The sequence below is a fragment of the Alternaria postmessia genome (assembly GCF_024291825.1).
Source record: "Alternaria postmessia strain BMP 2775 chromosome Unknown scaffold_28, whole genome shotgun sequence".
Taxonomy (NCBI): domain Eukaryota; kingdom Fungi; phylum Ascomycota; class Dothideomycetes; order Pleosporales; family Pleosporaceae; genus Alternaria; species Alternaria postmessia.
In genome coordinates this window covers 219,508-238,500 of record NW_026260101.1, presented here as the reverse complement: position 1 = coordinate 238,500, position 18,993 = coordinate 219,508, and the positions used below count along the sequence as shown (strand labels likewise).

Here is an 18,993-nt window from a genome sequence, read left to right as displayed (position 1 = left end):
AAAAGCACTTCTCGAGTTGAAGTTATGACAGGTCTGGGGTGGTCGCACTGGGCATCTATATCATGCCATTGGATATACCACTGCAATGCATATGCAGTGCCTCCGTAGTTTGGTGGATGATCCCATTCCTTTGGATTAGTGTAGTTGACTAAAATGTACGGTGATCCATCGGTGTTGGTGAACGTGGATACATTTTGCGAGGTAAATTCCCTGTCCCATAAATCCTCAATCACGCCCCCTGGGATGGGATTCTCGATGCTGTTCCACGGCATGATATCCCATGTGAATTTGAAGGAACCGAGTTCAGCAGCCGCAGTAAGGTTCTGGAAGGCGAACACGATGGGCAATGAGGAGGTGAAGTTGTATGTTTCATTTCTGCGAGGAAACAAGATGTCGATTTCGAAAGCTGGAAGGTTTGAGGTTGGGGCTGAGGTTTGCGCTGATGATGTGGGTGTGAAGGAAGCGACAGCTGTTGCTGTGGTCTGAGCAGAGGCTAGGCAGCAGACAGCTAGAGCTGCTGCTGCTGCTGCACACCGAGAATAGCGTGACATCGTGGTGTAAGACTTTTGCGACAACTCAGATCGATTAAAACCACAGCATCATTCCTTCAATATCGTGATGTGGCAATAAGTTTGTCGCGTTGTGTACCAAGGCGGAAAGACCCTTTGCAATCTTAAGATGCCGCGCTGCCGTTCAGGCGCCCAACTAACCGTATTTTGTACGTGGTGATGGTCTCCTTCTTCCCTATCACCTGACTACACTCTTTGCTCTCAGTACTAAAGTCTAGAAGGAGTAGAATTCAACCTCAGCGATACCAGTTCTTGCCGGAATTGTTATGGCAATAGGAAACCCTCCATAGTCGGGGTCTTCATTTGGCATCATCGCGTTCGCTCCACTTCTCGTCTCATCACCACCCAACGTTCTTAGTGTTCGTAATGAACCTGTCGCTACGTCATCTACGGTCTTCTCTTCATTCCTTAGGATACCGTTGAACTTTGTGTCGGCCTTTGTCGATCGACCCATCACCTGAAAACCCCAGCCGATAAGTAAAAAGCTCGCTCCGCCACGATGGATGACCATACCGCTGCCAGTTCCAGGCTTGCCAAAGACAAAGGAGCGCTCTACAGTGATATCCCAGTCGCCGAAACGTTGCTTGATGGGTTTGGATGGATCTCTATCGCCGATCATTTCATCAAAACAGAAGCCAACCGACGAGCCTGGATTACTTTGCGCTTCAAGGACAATCTGAGAGACCTGTGATAAGAGTTCATAGTGTTTCGTATAAGGATTTTTCTCAGGCTCTAAAGTGTCGATGCCGAAGGGGCTAGCCAACAGAGCTTGAAAGGTTCCGTAGGCTATCCAAATCCGACGAACGCCATATTCATCTCTTCGCTGCTCAGGGATAAAAAGCGTGTTACCGCCATGTCGGTACTTCGCGCATAAGCCAGTGTACTCATTAAGATAAATGTCCGGCGCAATGAACTCGAGGTCTGGCGCAAACCGTAGCCATATATCAAGAACGTTGCTTGTTGCGCCTCCGGAAGGATAATCACCAGGCTCTCCACCTCCACCCACGACAATAGGAGTGTCGTTGTCAGCATCCTCCCCAGCATAGTTCTGCCATACGTTGGTGTACAACGGGATTGTGTATACGGATTTACCAGCCGCTGCTACACGATTGACATAGTGTGCGTAATGGTACGCCATGAAGAGCTCGTCAGTCCTGCTACCAACGCCAAACACTTCCTCCCATGTACCAGACTGCGGCTTCGAGCGCGCGACGAAAGTCTGGAGGTTGGCTTTGAGATCGGCGTGTAGTCGATCATAGTCGTTGCTCAAGAATTGAAGAAGTTCTGCAGGTACTGTTTCAGAGAAGACTTTGTTAGCCTCCTCACTTCCGTCCCGGCTGTCGAACAGAAGACCGACTTCGTTCTCGACTTGCACCATCAACACGGTACTGTGATCTTCATCTATCTCTTTGACATGAGCAAGCAGCTTTTGAAATGCTTTCGCATCCGCTTCAACATTCTGCTTGTGGAACAGAGACAAGACATCTGCAATCTCAATCACTCCTCCGGCCTTTCGAAGTTCAGCGCGTGGGAAGCGTTTCGGATCCGTCTTCACCCATGATGGCGTGTAAGTCGATCTGCCTAGCGATGGACCTATCAGTATATGGAAATAGGTCACGAGAGTACCTAGGTATGCCGACTCACCATTCTTAAATGACCCGAACCATAATAAGATTAGATGTAAGCCGTGTTTTCGTGCATCTAATGTGACTTTGTCCAGCTCTTTAAAGTCGAACTTGCCTTCCTCAGGCTCAATCATCTCCCAACTGACGGAGCCAAGAAGAGTATTGACATTCGTTGCAACCATCTTAGGCCAAATCTCGCTCATATATTCGGCAGACGAAAGCGAGGAATTTTGCAGCTCCCCGCCTAGCATCAGATACGGTTTGCCATGAAGAATAAGTTGTTTGGTATTACCACATTGTCGGAGGTAAGGAATTGAGGAATTGGAAGTCATGATGGATGATAAAGACTCAGAAAACTCGCGTATGTATGCAACAATAAGGAACAAAAAGACAATCCTCACAGCTCAGGTAGGCAGTCATGAACGTTCACTCTGGGCGCTCGTTATGCAACAAGTGGAGCTCTGCGGGGTTGCTCCAGCGGGGTAATACCCACCGAACAGAGGACTTCGTGAGATCTACCGGTGCTAGAAATGCAGCTACACTACTTACATCCCAGGGCCTCTGGTGTCAACAGCAGCTGCATAGATCTCCTAGTGGACAGCAACAATAACTCTTTTGTCCTTGATATCGTAATCGCCCTACCTCCGGCTGGTGTTGCATTGATGACGCGTTGGCAATCATCCAGAGCGCATGGAGCAATACTAGCTACCATCCTTATGAACCGGCATCATCAACTCCGCTCTTCATCAGTTAAAAGATGCATCCACTGTCATCTTGACCAATAACCTGAGGGGCCAGCTTCAGTATCCTGACCTTGAGACTACCAAGTCTAAGGCTGATGCCGATGGTTATCTACTAAAGCTGAATTGCGTTCGTACTATGTAACATGGTCTAGGATGTGTAAAATACATCTTGCGCAGGCAATATGACTCCGCCATGTACTGCAATCAGAAGAGAGGGCGCTTCATTGGTGAGAAATGGGAAACTACGTAGTTATGTACAAAACAATATGGATCACGTAGGAAGACTGAAAGGTTAACCGCCCGATAATGATCGTATGCTAGCAACATACCTAGGTATTCATGCCCCATAGAGAGGTTTTCCTACAAGGAGTACGCGTCGAAATCACACAAACCCAATCCTTCCAAGGAACGCCTCAAAATTACCAAATCCATCCCATCCACCCACTCCATTAACAGTCTCTTGACTCCACTTCACGCCCTCATCTGCGCCAGGCCCATAGTATGCCCATTCCTTAATCATGATCATATTTTCCAACAACTCCTGCCCAGATTTCCACTCTTCATCTGCCACTTCCCTGAATTCACAACTCTTTCCCGTGACGCTCACCACAGCTGCGCAAACATCGAGAGGTGTGACCCATGCGCTCGCAGCAAGCACGTGCTTGCCAACAGTAGCTTTTGGATCAGCGAGACATGAAGCTACAAATTTCCCAAAGTCGGTGGGGACGTCTAGCATTGGAATCCGAGTGTCGGGGTGGAAAAGCAAAGATAACGTGTATGCGCCGCCATCTTGACTCGGCTTGATAGACCCAGGAACATTTGTCATGAAATAGCCTGGAAGCACGAAAGAAGCTGGTTGACCGGCTTCATTGATGTGTTCTTCAACCATGGCTTTGCTGTCAAAGTGGTGTAGGTTCGCCAGTCTTCCACCAGTGATCTTTGATACGCGAGGTAATGAAGACCAGAGTAGGTGCGGAACCTTCGCTTCGATGCAGGCGTCTGTCAAATTGCGGCCCTGCTGGACTTCGTGGGCGAGTGATGCCATCTCCCAGTACTATGATGAATGTTAGAGACGGACGGCAAGAGTGATGAATCAGAGCGAATAGTACGTTTGTCACGCCAAAAACAGCGTCAGATCCGGTGATAGCTTTCAAGATTGACTCCTTGCTGTTGAGGTTCGCCTAACATGCTCAGTTCCCATCCAATCCACAATCGTCGAATCAAGAGACTCACAGTGACCATCTCGACACCTTTTGCTACCATGGCTTGCGCATCGGGTTTGTCGGGGTTCCTTGTAACTCCGCGCACCTTCCACTCTTTACTTAACTGCGGGTGATTCAAGATAGCTCGCACGACGGATCCGCCCTGGTTACCGGTAGAGCCGAAGACTGTGATGAGCTTGGTCATGTTGCAAAGCCGAAGCATTCGCGTCAAGTGCTGTTCTGAAATAATGAGATGCTGTTTAGCAACAGGTACTGCTGCTAATTATATAGCCCATCTTGCTCAAGCTATTCTTACAGCCGCAGACATGGGTGGCACTACGCAGTATGCCCATTATGCATCATTCAAAGGTTGTACTTGCCCACGTGTTAAAAGTTGCATGACAGTAGAAAGCTTCATCAGATGAATAACGGGAGAGTAAGCTGAGAAAGCAGGTGAGTTGGACGAAGAAGGTTAAGATGGAGACCAAAAGTGGGGTGATAGCTTGATACATCGTTAGTGCATAGATGTGGGGGGATTACTCACCTAGGCGTACCCCTCGGCGCCTCGTCCACAGCGATACCTGAGGTCAACAAGATAAGTCGGGATAATGGAATGTTTGGCGAAGTCAGTCGATACTCCCTAACATTGCTTATATAAATATGCACAAGCACATAACTAGGGTCTGCAACAATCCCTCACACTTACAAAATCCCAACAGTATACACCCATTACCGCGCTACATCGATCTTCTTCGTCCCGTTGTATATAATACACTCATTCGTAACGCCAGATCATCTCGTTCTGTTCTCTTCTTTCTGAATATCAAGAATTTTTCCAACGAATGCTCTCCAATGACCTGCCCTGGCACGCCTAAACCTTGAACCATCTCGTCCTTGGAATCAATTTCGAATCTGAGGGAACCCTAGTCATCACCAGGTTCAACTCCAGGCTCAAAAAACCTGGCATCAAGACTAAAGTTCTTAAGGTCAGGAGCCGGCTCGGCGTAGTAATCATCGGTATCCTGAAAGCCGCCGTGGTCGTATCGAGCACTGCCAGCTTCAATTTCGCGAAGAGGTTTCTTGTTGCGGCCATTAGCGACAAGGTTACCGTAGCGGGAAGACACTCCGCCTCTTCCAATAGCTTCCCTTTTTGCAGCCTTCTTTGCGTCTCTAGCAGCGTCTTTTCGAAGCTTTTTGCCGTACCACTCCCACTTCTTCATCCCGTTGGAAGTAAGCTCTTTTTGATCCCCAATTTGGTCACTTGTCGGGTTGTTATTGACCTTGTCCCTTCCTTTCTCTCCGCTCACAACCAGCTCTTCATCTTCTTTCGCAAAAATGTACCTTTCTCTAACCCAATTTTTTCTCTTCTTGCCGACATCACCACGCCTTCCAACAAACCCACCCAGTATCGCTGTAGCCCGTAGGTAAGACATATCGGGATCGAATGGACTTTCACCTTCTTCTACTGGACGATATACCTCTTGATAGTGGTCAGTCTGGAACAGAGGTTCAGCGGTGGACCGATTTCGCGTTTCATTGGCAATATTGGTTGCGAGAATTTCGGCGTTGGAGGAGAAGCCAAACAGTGTCGCAGGTGTCGCGTTAGTCCAGAAGTGGACTGTGGAAGCCTCGCGCTTGATTGCAGTCATGGGCGATGACTCGGCAGTTCCCTGTATCTGATCTTGCCCAGAACCAGCAGGAATTGGTTCTTGCTGGTTCCTGTTCTTGCCACGCCTGCAACCGTGTCTGCGACTGCGTTTGCCCCATCTATGGCCAAGTGTAGCACCGGCTTGGCCTTCAACCTCGTTGGCAGCTTCTTCATCTACTAGAGCGCCGTCGTGACCAGTGGTCTGCTGAGGCGAGAGATCGTGACCCTCCTGCCAATTTGTGTACGCCCTGTCCATCTGCCTGAACTCTATCTCTTCATCAGTTTGCTACCCTCGAGAGTTTCACTCAACAAATTGATTGCAGCATCATCGGATTCCTACCAGACAGCTTGCTGAGTATATCTGCACCTGTGTTTCTACGGAAATGAGTCCCAGAATGATCTGTTGTCTTCGTGCCGTAAGCAACTGCTTGCAGTTTTGTGGTGTTTGTGGATGTAGGAAGAAAACACCAAGAATCAGGCGCTAGTGCGTGAAGTGCAGCCTCAAAAAAGTTTCTTTGTAAGCAAGCCTTGGCTCGCGTTCTCTGTTATGCCTCCGAGGAGTATCGTTGAAGTTTGTTACAGAAGATCTGCTGCTGTGGAGAAGACGTCGCGCCGCCGGACAGTAGATATACTGACGATAATGTAGTACCGACTACAGCAGCAGATGCGATATCCGTGAATGGATTGCACGGAATAGATAATGCTTCTCTAGTGCTAGCGAGAAGTGTTTCGTGGTATTAGTATTATTAAGTAGACATGTACAGTATCGTTCCAGCATCTAGTAGTAATTACCTCTCTCCCAAGCCCAAATGGTAGGAATTAGCTCGCACAATCATCTTAGAACAACGTGTCATCTCCGAAGCGCTCAGCATACATGCCCAGCGCCTTAATCGGGAAGATGAACTTGTAGTTCGGATACGAAATCATACTGTCATGACGTTAGCTACCATTATAACCGTCCAGTAAGATCGGTCAACTTACCAAGACTTGTTGAACACCCCCTCGATCGCCTCCTGTAGCCACTCTCCGTTGGCCTGCTGCCTCTTCATGATGAGTTTGACAGCCTTCTCCAGTGGTTCCTTATGCGGGAAACCACCCTCAATCATTGCGATAATCACCCAGGCAGTCTGCACAACCTGACTTTGTGGATGCTGATCCCAGACACCGTTCTCGCAGCTCTTGTATGTCTCGCCCCAGCCTCCATCATCCATCTGCTTGTCTAAGAAGAACTGGCATGCCCGTCTCACACGCTCGGAGTTTTCGTACTGTTCGCCAGAGCACTTGAGTGATTCAAGAGCAAACATGCCAGCGTAGGTAAAGCAGATACCCCAGCTACCGTACCACGAGCCGTCAGGGCGTTGAGCAGCTCTGATATACGATACAGCGCGGTCGCGGAATGCAGAAATTTCTGCAGTGCGGTAATCTGGGTAGTAGTTTTGGAACATGTGAAGTGCGGTCACTACGGCGGTCGTGCATTCGGGGTAATCGTACTCTATCATGATGTTGCCGAAGACCTCTGCTGCGTTGAGGTGCTCTAGGAGAATACTTCCTCGTGTTGGCTCGTAGGAAGCACAGCCACCAGACGCGTTTTGCATGGTAAGCAGGACGTCAATGGCGTCTTTCACACGGCGTTCATTGATGAGTTCAGGAAACGCGTTGCCGTTCTGCAGGATGAGTGTACTCTTGAGGCCTTCAGACGTGCAGTCGCTAACGGTGTATCCTTGCTTCCGTGTACTGAAACCCCAGGCACCCTTACGTTGTTGACGATAGCATGCGTGTTGATCTCTGGTTTCTTCAAGTATCTGCTGGTCTTCCAGGAACTCGAGACTCTTTGTGAGCATGTGCTTCCACTTCTTATCTTTTGACCAGCCGCAGGATTCAACGGCTTGGATGAGGAACGCAGTGTCCCATGTTTGCACACCATTCGTACCATTCATAAGCATACCTTCATCCTTGACCCAAAGAAACTCCGGGAGGGTTTTGAGATGCTCGCGAACAGCATGGCAATCACGTCCTTCTCTGATGTATGCGACCAGCGTATTCATGGGACCGTTCACAGGACCAAGGTTTGCGAAATCAGTGTTCTCATCCTCAGCTTCAATGAGCCACCATACGTGTTCTTCGGCACGCTTGATCATCCAGGTGGGTCGAATGTATGGAAACCAGATAGCAGCCAAGAACCAAAACAGAAGTTTGAGCATCCATGACTTGGCATGATAATTATCCGTAGAGGCGATGGTGTTCCGGTGCGCACCAAAATTGATCGTGTCAAACGGCTGCATCAACAGCTCGGCGCGCAATTGACGTGTAAGATCGTTCAGCGGATACGACCACTTCTTGGAGTAGATATACGACATGGGCAGAAAAACTTGTCGCATGTGTATCCACCATCTCCAAGGCGCGATGGGCACCCAATCAGGTAGTAACCATAGCTCAGGTGGACAAGGATTGACAATATCCCACTCTGTCACACCTAGCACGCTCAACCAGAATTTTGCCCAATGTGGTGCATTGAGCGCACCACCCAGTTTCCAAAGCGTGTCTCGCGCTTTCTGCATCCGAGGCTCTTCTGCCTCTACGCCCAAAAGCCTAAGCACAGTATAATTCATCGCGGTACCGAACACGGTGCTTTCGCCCTCAATGTGTAGCCCCCAGCCACCGTCCTCGGGGTTGGCCCGCGCAAAGAGGTAGTTCTTGATTTCGGTCGCATGCGACGCTGGTACTGGTGTCTCGGTGACATACCAGGTGATCACAAGGCCAGGTAGCAGAAACATAGGGCCGCCGTATTCACAAGCCCAGTTTCCTGGTGGGAGCTGGAGTTGGGAGAAGAATTCGAGACCATTGTGTGCAGCTTCGAGGGGAGTCTTTGCAGGCTTCAGGGTAGGTTGTTCCTATGAGTTCGATCAGCTCAAAGGTCCTGTGTGGATTTACAAAAGACGACTGGAACAGGCACCAACTCACCGTATCGAGGCCTAGAAAGTATTTATCCGCTGTACTCTGTGGCCATGCCTTCATGTCCTTGTCGCTTTCGAGGTAGTGCCATGTCTGACATCCCCGGTCATCCTTCAACCTCCACCTTGTGTAGTCGGTCTTCTCATGGCCGTCCTTGCTCTTGGTCACGCCTACTGCGTCGTTCAGTATCTTTTGCGCCGCGCCGCGCTTCGTAGCGCCATTGCTTTTCTCAATGGCATGCGGCATTGTGTGTGTATTTGGTTCGTGTGGTTCTGAACGTCGTCCTACACGTTGCGTTCACGTGTGAAAGACGTGATAGAACTGGCATGCGCTTCGTGCGGCGAGATACCCCGGAAATGGGCGTCTTGGCAGGACGCGCCATCAGAGGCGACAACGGCCTTGCCAGTCGCTGCATCCGGCATACTGGCTGAGCAACTACATTCCCACGCTAACAGAATGGAACTTCAGATATATGCTTTCAGGTCGCCTACGTGTAAACGTGGTTTGCGCGCGTCAACTTTTCCATCTCACATAATCCCCTAGACCCTGGCTACAATGTACATCATCATCGCACTCCTGTTATCTACCACCACGGAATCTTGAAGCCATTGCAAAGCCACACGCCGTTATTATCCAAGCATCCCCTACGCGTCTCCAAACTTTCTCAAACATCACAAATACCACAAGTCCCGATACATACACAGCCACTCGCCTGGCATCGCCCCTGACTCAACAGCGGGAATCAGTCTTGGCAGGCACTCCCGCGGCGAGGCGCGCGATCGACATAAAAGTTGACCACTCGGCTCGCGCAAGGCTTGCATTCCCGCCCCCTTTCAAACTTTCGCGCGCAACACAACGCACAGATCACTAATCCTCGTATTGGCGGAACATGGGAGCATCCGAGACCGAAGCTTTGGATCGACGATGAGTGTAGGGAAGGCTCATGGAGGCACGACTTCATTACATACGTAGAGCTGGACTGGGTAACCACTCGGCGTGTATGCAGAGAGGAGATGAAGATCTTCATGTATGACGAAAGATTGCAGATGATGTGTAGACAATGACGGCGATGACGATGGTGACAAGGGAAGTGTGGAGATGAGCAATGTGAATCATTGGTTGTGCGTTCATTCAATCCTCGCATTCAGTTGGCGGCGGGTATGATATGGTATGTACAGATACTATGCGTTATGTATCGAACGAGCGAGAACCTCCAGGGCAGTCGCTCTGCACGCTCAAGATCGAGTGCCCCTCCAACAATGAGACTTGAGCAACAAAGGAAAAAATGCATGTGCCATCCAAATATGAAAACACCATAGTACGCTGGAAATATGCCATAGTAAAAAGCCGTGAAATGCTAAACATGCTTCAGATTTTCAAAAAAGGGGGAAAGCGGTGATTCGTGGCTCCCGTGAAACCAATTCGGTCTTGAGTATGCGGTAATCGTGTATGCTGTGGTAGTGGTGGCAAAATAAAAATCGTTGTTTCGGGTATCGCAGAAAAAGTAGCCTCTCATCCATCTGCCCTTGGTGGGCAAACGTGATCAATCGCTCAGGTCGGGGTTTGCAACGAACAACCTTGTCCCCATGGTCATGGTCCGCTCGTCTACGCTGCCCCTCCGCACTAGGTCGTCCTTACTGCCCTTCTTGTCCGTTGTAGCGGGTGGTTTCAGCATTCCAGGCGCTGGTAATTGCCCCATGTCACCGAAATTGCGTTCGCCACTGCTACCACTACCCGTACTTGTGTTCGTTTTGGTGTGCTGGAAGTAGCTGTTGTCGTTGGGCGCGTTGACGTCGTATTCCGCGGGGGACGGAGTGGGTTCTTCCTTCAGGTCGGCAAGTTCGCCGTCGGGGGATGAGTTCTGCGGGGGTGTGCTGTTGGAGGATATTCGGCCGGTGGGATTGGCGTAGGACATGCGGCGCCCTGAACCGAGCGAGGAGCGGCCTGAGCCTGTGCGGTGGTGGTATTGGCCGTTCTTGACTGAGCCCGCGTCTTCGTCGTCACCTTCGTCTACCTCTGAAGCACTCAGGCGCATAGGCACACCTGAACCTGCGTATGTGACTGGTGCGTATAACGACGCTTTTGGTAGACCGTGATGGCGCCCAATCTTGGACCGCACACCGCCAGCCATGCTGGATCCTCCCGAGGCACTTCGCGGCGGGACGTGGTGTGGGCCGCCTGCTACTTCCATGTTTGCCCGCATCTTGGCCTGCCGTTGCTGTGCGAGCATGCGCGGGTCTTCGTACTGGGCCCTGTCACACCAGACTGTGGCCTTTTGTTTCCGCATAAGGGCAACGTAGGAGGTGGGCGAGTTACCGCCCGAGCGTGTGGACGAGGAGCGACGGAGAGCGCCACTGTTGGAGCGGTTCGGGGTGCCTGTGGTAGAGCTGGTGGACGAGGTGGGCGTGCGGCGGAGACTGCTCTGGTACTGGGTTGGATATTGCGAGTTCATGGTGCTTGTGGTAGGCGATGCAGCGGGGAAGATGCCTGAGCTGGTTGTGCGTGTTCGTGAATGTCCTAGTTGGCCGTCGTTGTGGTATTGATGCTGCGGGGGTCGTACCGAAATGCCGGGGTTTGCTATGGGCTTGCGGCGGAGAGGAACAGCCCCGTAGGCAGAGGTTTGTGGGGGTTGCGCCATGACAGCCTGCATGTTTGATTGACTCTGCTTGCTTCGCGTCACGAATCACGGGAAGTGAAACACGGATCAGCGTGCTGACGTCGGGGCGACAGCGTCAAAGAAACACAGACAATGACGTTCTTTTTTGGCAAACTAGCAATCTCTTGGCTCGCGGTGAAGAGGAGCCGGTGTTTATGTAGCAAGCAGTCGTGGTCTGGCGGGAGAGCTCGCTTGGCGCCCCGCTGAGAAAGGTGTTCTGCAGCCCTGTGATGCTAATGCACTGACTTCCCACGGCTTCCGGCAATGGGCTGATGTGAGGTGAGGCACAAAGTTTGGTGATGCTTATGATATGCGGGCAAGGGACAGCGGCAGCGACGGCGGGGGCGAGAGAGTCGACGCCCCGCGGGAGGAGTCGAGATTGCAGGTGGAGGGATGGGTGATTTGCGACGACTTGGGGTGCTTGGGTTGCCGTGTCGAGTCGCGGGCGGGAAGGGTCCTTAATAGCAAATGGTCCAGTCCAGCCAGAGACGCTAGAAAAGCTTACTCTAAAGAAAGAAAAGGTCAACACGAGCCATTTGAGTGTTTGAGAAGAAGAGCAGACGCCCGCTGGCTTGCGACAATTGAGCCGTAGTGCATGCACGGCGTTGCAGTGCGCGAAATGCTGACTTACATATGGATGCGGCGTCTTCGTCTTGTACTAGTCCAAGCCGGTCCTGCAGCAAGCAGCGGCACACACTCAGCTTTTGAATAGGGAATTACAAAAAAGAAACGTCGAGCGCAGTGGGTTAAGCGGGTGGGGAACAAAGGGAATAGTGTGGAATGGTAGGAATTGATAGCAGCAGAATCGGGAGGAGTGCGCCCGCAAGAGGAAGAGGCCGTGTCTTGTATCTTGGGTACTCTCCGTGCTTGCCGTTGAGGGCGATCGCGCTAGAAATGGGTGAGCCGACACTTGGGAACCACGTCTCCACCACGCAAGTGTCAATGACGAAAGGTTGCTCTGCACTGTCGCGATGGCGTATTATTATACGATTACCCACGCGCGCCAGAGCACGTCCATAGTAGGTTGCTGTTAACGCCACAAAACCTGAATCCGCCGTATACAAGAGGGCACACTGAAGTCAAAACAGCCGCCCCAGCGAAGCGGAGCCCAGTCCGTATACGGCTCACCACTACTACCTTGAGCCTTGTGCGCCGAGCATCCTGGCTGACCTGCTGCTGCATATCGCAAACTTCACGAATCCCACTCGCTGCCGAGCATATGCTCTCCGCGTCGAATCATCGGCAAACGTGGCTCGAGCATTGCGGGCTGCAGGACCCAGTTAGCTGTGCATGATCGCCTCTGGTTGCATGCTGCTGCCTTTTTGCTTTTGAACCTCACCTTGCACGGCCTGCCAGTGCTACGTTTGACACATCGCTTACTGCACCGGCTATGCTGTTTCACTCTCTTCCAAGCGTGCCGGCATCTTGGTTGCAAATCGATCAATAGCCGCAACCACTGTCAAACTTCACCCGCGCCCATCGCCAACTCTGCCGGCGCCATCATCGCGAGACCTCACCCCAGCGCACATCCGACCAGGATACAACCAAGGCCCTGATACCGTTTCATCCAACGTGATGTGTTGAATAGCCCGCCCACAGTCCTTGCTCGTTCCCTCGCTCTCGTCTATATGCCAGAGTGGGGTTGCATGCACGTTGATGCACCATCAGCCGTTCCCCGCTCTCTAGCACTGCGCACTCAACCATGGAACACGCTGCAACGCCAGCCGAGCTCTCCCAGATCGTGATCTCTGCGAACGTCCGAAAAATGTTGAGGCTCTTTTTTTCTGCATCACCACATCCACCGTCGCCGTCTTCGGTCAATTCTGCCCGGTAGATCCGCTTCGGCCTTCGCCGAGAATCTTCTAGTAATTAGCATTGCCACCTCCTGTACATCTTTGTCAATAACCCGCTGCGTTTCTGATAATACCTATCGATAAACACTTTCTGTGGAGATACGGGTTTCGATGGGTATTCATAGAGGAAAAATTGGAGAACAGCCCGTACAGAGGACAAGCGTACCAGACTCTGCGTTGTGGCGTAGCATCGCGTAGCAGCATCCTGGAGCAACATCCTCCTGCAAACGCCGCCACCGAAAAGGACCCTGAAGAGCTGAATTTGTAGATCATTGCTTGATTGTGCCGCCTTCGGGTCTTTGTGACCCCGCCTTCGGTCGTATATGATTATCGCCAGCCTCAATCCTCAAAAGGCAAACCGTGCGCCGCCGACACGCTCTCAGCGTCTATAAGACGCCTGCTCCCGTTGCCATGATGGTGTTGCACGCCTAACAGGCCGACGACGCGCTACCAGGCATCATCCCTCTGGAGGCGCAAATGATCAATACAACAACGGCACATGATTCGTGACCATCCACCCACACCACCAGAATCCACAGTGCCAGTGAGACCCAAGACCTTGGTTTGGAGGGTTACACAAACGTCCGCAGATCTCTCACCTGCATACAAGATCGCACACCACAATTTGCATACTCATTTTCTCTAGCGGCTTGTGTACGAGTAATGCCCCTTGGCTACGACAGCGCGAGCAGTGAGCACAATACAAGGCTCGGTTTCTGCCGTGCTGACGAGAACCGCACCTGCATCGTGCTACGACGACTGGGTATCGTATCTCCAGACGGGGTAGTTGTTATCGTCAACTGCTGCTTTGGGCAATAGGCTTGCGCTCGGTAGGCAGCTGATCCGGCATTTAGGTCTTAGTGTCGGTCTTGTGCCGCTGTCATCGGGAAGGTACATTGTGGTCCTGGATAAGTGTGTGATCAAGACGTGCCGACTGCATGAGGGGTTTCTCCGATGCTTGGACAGCTTTAACATCGTACGAGTATAGTTGAAATTGTGCATGCACAAGTTGCATTCTTGCAGTACACTAAGTATCGTATGAGGGGCACGCACCGCACGTGCGGAGATAACATGGAATTCAATACATGGGAATCAGATTTCCAAAAACACCTCGCCGTATCGAGTACAGTGTCGCTCACAACCTAGTAGATGTAAGGGATCAGCTGATACGGGGTCTTCTGCTTGAACTCCTCCCACTGCGCTCCGTAGCGCTTCTCGCAATATTCACTAAGAATTGGAATCGCTCGCTGGGTAAAGTCCCAGGCAAAGAAGGCTCCCACCAGCGCACCCAGCGTGTAGCCGCCACCGACCATGGCGTAACCCGCCCTCCAGATTGTGTAGCCGCCGTAGTTAATGTGGCGGGCGAAGCTCCAGAGACCTCCAGTGTACGCCTTGCCCTTGTTGTCTGGGTTCGCCTTGAAACGCTTGCGCTGTACTTCGGCAATTAACTCAGTCATAATACCCACGACGTATAGCGAGCCGCCAATGAGGAGCGCTGGTTGCGGGAAGTCGGCTTCGGTCGAGGCAGAAGTAGCAGTGGTAAGGAAAGCGTATGTGCTCAGACTGTTGAATACAGCATTAAAGACACCTACGGCGATGGCACCTGTAACTGGCATGGGTTCTCCAGAGAGTGCTGTCACCCAGATGTTCTGCTTCACAGCAGCGCCAACCGCCATTCCAAGCAACACCAATCGGTAGGGTGACAAGCCCAAGCCATCGATCAGAGAGATGCCGGTATGCGTTGGAAGCCCAGGAGGCAATGTTCGCAAACCTACACGATGCAGGACGGAGGTGCCTAGGCCATGTGCGAGGATTGAATATTGGAGGACAGGCTCGATGCCGCGCAGGATGAAGAACGTCGCTTTGCCTAGTGGTGTAGGTGTGTAGTCACCACGCGCGATGAGGTCCTTCTTCTTTGATGCGTCCGACCGAGGGTCGTTCGGGTTCCCTTTCTGGCCTTGACCCGGCGCCATTGTGAATCAATTGCTTGGGACTGTCGCTGTCAGTACAGTCGTCGAGAGAGCTCGGGTAGAGTGGGGTTACCTTGTCTAAACTATCGCAGTAAGTGGTACCGAGACACTTACATATAGCGCCAGCTATATGTACAATTTCTCTTCGGGCTGTTGAAGTGCGCTCGGGCACTTGAAAGCGCGAGGCTGATTAACGGCTTTGGTGGAGGATCATACGACGGGTCATGACGTACACGCTAGCCGTTCGCTCGGCTTCATCCACCTTGGAAATGCCGTTGGCTACACGATCAGAACATCATTGACCCTTCATTCTGAACATTGGCCTACTCAAGGCCTATATGATACGACAATACACGGCCATGATCCGCTTGAAGAAATGGTTACTGTTAGCCCGAGGCACATGGGACGTACTCCGTTGCTGTCTGGTTCAAGCTTGGTCCTCGCGTGTTCCCGTGACGACTTGCATTAGCGCGTCAGTCAAAGCGCGTTCCCAGATGCCCCTCCATACGTCCTACCTTTACTCTGTTGAGACGCTTTAAGGCTTTTTTCGTTCAACAACAATGATTTCATTGCTATTTTTTATCAATGTTATGACAGAACCAGAATCCCAATGCCACAGTTTGACTTTCCTTTCCACTTTTGATTGTCCGCCCGGTGTCACCCGTGTCAGTGGTAACATTTGTGCGGTTATGGTCAGGATATTGAGGCCTACGAAGATGCGCATGCAACCAGTCAAGTACGCAGCTGCACATACCATAGTTTTACACTGCCATCTCATGCGCGTGGATGTCGAGCGCGTTGGTACTCGAGAGCAGTGGCAGATTACCTATACGCGATTTTGGTCAAGTGCACCCGGACGCAAGCGCTTTATTCGCTATTCCCTCGGAGGTTTCACGTCTTGTGTTTACCGGCTCGACGTTAGAAACATAAACACCTGCGGCCTATCACGATATTTTACGCTTCCGTACATCGGTATCCAACCATGACCGTTACTTTCCGCGCAATCTGTAGCCTCCTGCAAAATATCGAGATTGCCACGACACAGCAATCACGTTTACCTACAAATCAAGAGAAGAGTAATATACGCGAGATAATCTCGAACTGGTTCGTTGATCAGAGAGATGCTCTCGATGACCCTACGACGAATAGTAGTGCTGTGCTATCAGCTCTCTTTCCACATCGAAGGAAAGACCGAGTCTACGGCCTGCAGCCGCCCTTACTGGCAAAGAAAATTCTCAAGCTACTTGCCTTCAATCATAGTCAACGTGCACTTTTCGATGGCTAGAAAACAGGAGTTCTTGGAGACCTCGGTGCATACGTCGAACGAGCAATGAGGCCATGGGATGGCACTTTCAACAGTAAACGTGCGTTGCCGGTCGAACAAATCGACAATCTCCTCGTACAATTAGCGGCGAGGTGCCGGTTCTCTGATGAGGCCATCCGAAAAAAGCGTCATTTGGATGTCAAAGTAGACATGGAGCTCAAGGACATACTTGTGAGGCTTGAGTCTTGGGAAGCAAAATGGTTCGTCCGTCTTATCTTACGAGATCACTGCACTGTTGGACTTGAAGAGAATTTCGTTTTGGAACGCTACCACTTCTTATTACCGGAGTTGTTGATGTTCCAAAACGACTTCGACGCCGTTTTCAAAATGCTCAGGAGCGAATTGAGCTGCTACCCCCCAGTACCAGAGCCTACAAAGCAGCAGTATATGCGTCTTGAGGCGGCGCAGAAACTGAGAGCTATTGTTGGAATCAAGGTGGGGCGGCCAACGTTCCATAAAGCTTGGTCTTTGAAGCACTGCATTCAGTTGGTGGGTCAACGAGCTTGGGCTGCCGAAGTCAAGTACGATGGCGAGTACTGCGAGATACACATAGACCTGGATCGTGCGCCCAATCATATTCAAATCTATTCTAAAAATGGGAAAGATGCAACAGCGGACCGAAGACCTCTACATGCTACCATTTACGAAGCTCTACGTATCGGACGACCAGATTGCAAGTTGAAAAAGAAGTGCATCGTTCTTGGCGAGATGGTTCTCTACAGTGACCGAGAAAGAAGAATCATGGCTTTTTCGAAGCTCCGAAAGCAGATATCACGCTCCGGTTGTTTCATTGGCACACTCCAAGATTCCCTGCCGCACGAGTGGGAACACCTCATGATCGTATTTTTCGACGTCCTTGTATTGGATGACGAATTGACCCTACGTCACTGTCTGCAAGACCGCCGCAAGATTCTCCGAGACCTTGTCCATGTAGTGCCCGGTCGGTCAATGCGATCGGAGTGGACCCTATTGGATTTCTGCCAGGATAAGACAGGGGATGGCATAACAGACCTTAAACAGATATTCGCCCGGAACCTGGCCGAACGCCAAGAAGGACTCATCCTCAAACCGTTGCATGCACCGTACTTCCCACTGTTGTCAGAGCAGGGGCACCATCAAGCAGGTTTCTTCATCAAATTGAAGAAGGACTACTTGGCTGACATGGGTGGTGAGCGCGATTTGGGCGACTTTGCTGTTATCGGAGCTGACTTTGATGCGCAAACCGCGCCAAAAACCAATATCAAACCCTTGCATTGGACGCACTTTTATCTTGGGTGTTGTCTGAACAAGGATGCGGTGGAGCGTACGGGTGCAAAACCAAAGTTCATGGTCGTAGCGAGCCTCAGTCTCGACAAGTGCATACCAAAGTCTGCCGTCAAGTACATGAACATCCAAGGCTATGTTCGTCAGTCTGTCCTACAAGATAACGGCTCAACAGCCGAGTTCGACATTCAATATCCCAAAGGTTATGAAAGACGTATGACCACCGTGTTCAAGAGACCTTTCGTAGCTGAGGTCCTCGGCGGTGGGTTTGAGAAGCTTCAAAACGAATGGTTCGAAATGTTAAGACACCCTAGAGTCAAGAAGATCCACCATGACAGAAGTTGGGAAGATGCTGTTTGTTTAGAGGACCTGGAACGTATGGCTGAGGAGAAGTGGGAGCTTCCCGATGCTGACAAGCTTGATGGCCATACTCGTGATATTGCTCTGTTGGCCAAGAAGTATATCAAAGAAATGGGCGGATCGCAGTCAACAATGAAGACCGATGACACCACGCAGCAGACGACTCCTCGCTCCTCACCAATATCGCCTGGTCCGACTATCACGCGGACCATTAGCCAATCGGCATCCAATAGAACCGTAGTTCAGGAAACGCAAGAATACATCTACACTTCAGTTTCCACTTCCCATGGTTCTGCTGATGGTAGTACCCAAGGTAAAGGTACACGAGCCTCTCGTGAACTGCGCGTTCTTGTACGAGAGGACACATCAGAACGCCTAGGTGTCTCGAATCTCTCAGCACCAATATCAACAGCGTCCAAACCCGACAGCCTTTCATTGCACAAGTCCAGTGCGACATCGGCTTTGTCGAACATAAACAAGCGATCCAGCTTCATGTGGAAAATTAGTCCACCCGATTCAAAGCGTAGAAAGGCGCTGGCTCCACTACGGTCTTCTGGAGGTAAACGCGACCTAGGTGGGTTTGATTATGACTCGCAGGAGGGAACCATCCACATCTATACGAGGAAAGGTGTAAAAGTGCAGGTACATACCGGATCTCAGGACAAGGAGCATAAGAGCTGAAAGAGACGGTGCAGTAGTTGGTTACTTGCGACCACACCACTCCCGCTATCTCTTATTTTAGTGTTATAGTACATCCACTCCAAGGCTACATGTTTGATGATTACCTACTCACATGACGGTGAAAAGATGACACGCCTGATACAGGTT

The 18,993-nt window shown here is 51.0% G+C and overlaps 7 protein-coding genes across 7 annotated transcripts; 1 reads left to right on the top strand and 6 right to left on the bottom strand.

Annotated features, from left to right (window-relative positions):
• Positions 1-783: 783 nt before the first annotated feature.
• J4E82_005392 (uncharacterized protein) lies at positions 784-2,526 on the bottom strand (the record flags this gene model as incomplete). The annotated part of the gene is made up of 2 exons (XM_051731659.1): positions 784-2,150; positions 2,214-2,526. 2 exons carry the CDS (start codon positions 2,524-2,526, stop codon positions 784-786), a joined length of 1,680 nt encoding a protein of 559 aa, XP_051588617.1.
• Positions 2,527-3,319: 793 nt separating this feature from the next.
• On the bottom strand, positions 3,320-4,362 carry J4E82_005391 (uncharacterized protein; the record flags this gene model as incomplete). The annotated part of the gene is made up of 3 exons (XM_051731658.1): positions 3,320-3,991; positions 4,047-4,118; positions 4,171-4,362. 3 exons carry the CDS (start codon positions 4,360-4,362, stop codon positions 3,320-3,322), a joined length of 936 nt encoding a protein of 311 aa, XP_051588616.1.
• A 700-nt stretch (positions 4,363-5,062) lies between these two features.
• On the bottom strand, positions 5,063-6,043 carry J4E82_005390 (uncharacterized protein; the record flags this gene model as incomplete). The annotated part of the gene is made up of 1 exon (XM_051731657.1): positions 5,063-6,043. One exon carries the CDS (start codon positions 6,041-6,043, stop codon positions 5,063-5,065), a length of 981 nt encoding a protein of 326 aa, XP_051588615.1.
• A 581-nt stretch (positions 6,044-6,624) lies between these two features.
• Positions 6,625-8,985, bottom strand: J4E82_005389 (uncharacterized protein; the record flags this gene model as incomplete). The annotated part of the gene is made up of 3 exons (XM_051731656.1): positions 6,625-6,715; positions 6,769-8,678; positions 8,749-8,985. 3 exons carry the CDS (start codon positions 8,983-8,985, stop codon positions 6,625-6,627), a joined length of 2,238 nt encoding a protein of 745 aa, XP_051588614.1.
• A 1,297-nt stretch (positions 8,986-10,282) lies between these two features.
• J4E82_005388 (uncharacterized protein) lies at positions 10,283-11,389 on the bottom strand (the record flags this gene model as incomplete). The annotated part of the gene is made up of 1 exon (XM_051731655.1): positions 10,283-11,389. One exon carries the CDS (start codon positions 11,387-11,389, stop codon positions 10,283-10,285), a length of 1,107 nt encoding a protein of 368 aa, XP_051588613.1.
• A 3,001-nt stretch (positions 11,390-14,390) lies between these two features.
• On the bottom strand, positions 14,391-15,221 carry J4E82_005387 (uncharacterized protein; the record flags this gene model as incomplete). The annotated part of the gene is made up of 1 exon (XM_051731654.1): positions 14,391-15,221. One exon carries the CDS (start codon positions 15,219-15,221, stop codon positions 14,391-14,393), a length of 831 nt encoding a protein of 276 aa, XP_051588612.1.
• Positions 15,222-16,548: 1,327 nt separating this feature from the next.
• Positions 16,549-18,846, top strand: J4E82_005386 (uncharacterized protein; the record flags this gene model as incomplete). Its single annotated transcript, XM_051731653.1, has 1 exon — positions 16,549-18,846. One exon carries the CDS (start codon positions 16,549-16,551, stop codon positions 18,844-18,846), a length of 2,298 nt encoding a protein of 765 aa, XP_051588611.1.
• Positions 18,847-18,993: the final 147 nt, after the last annotated feature.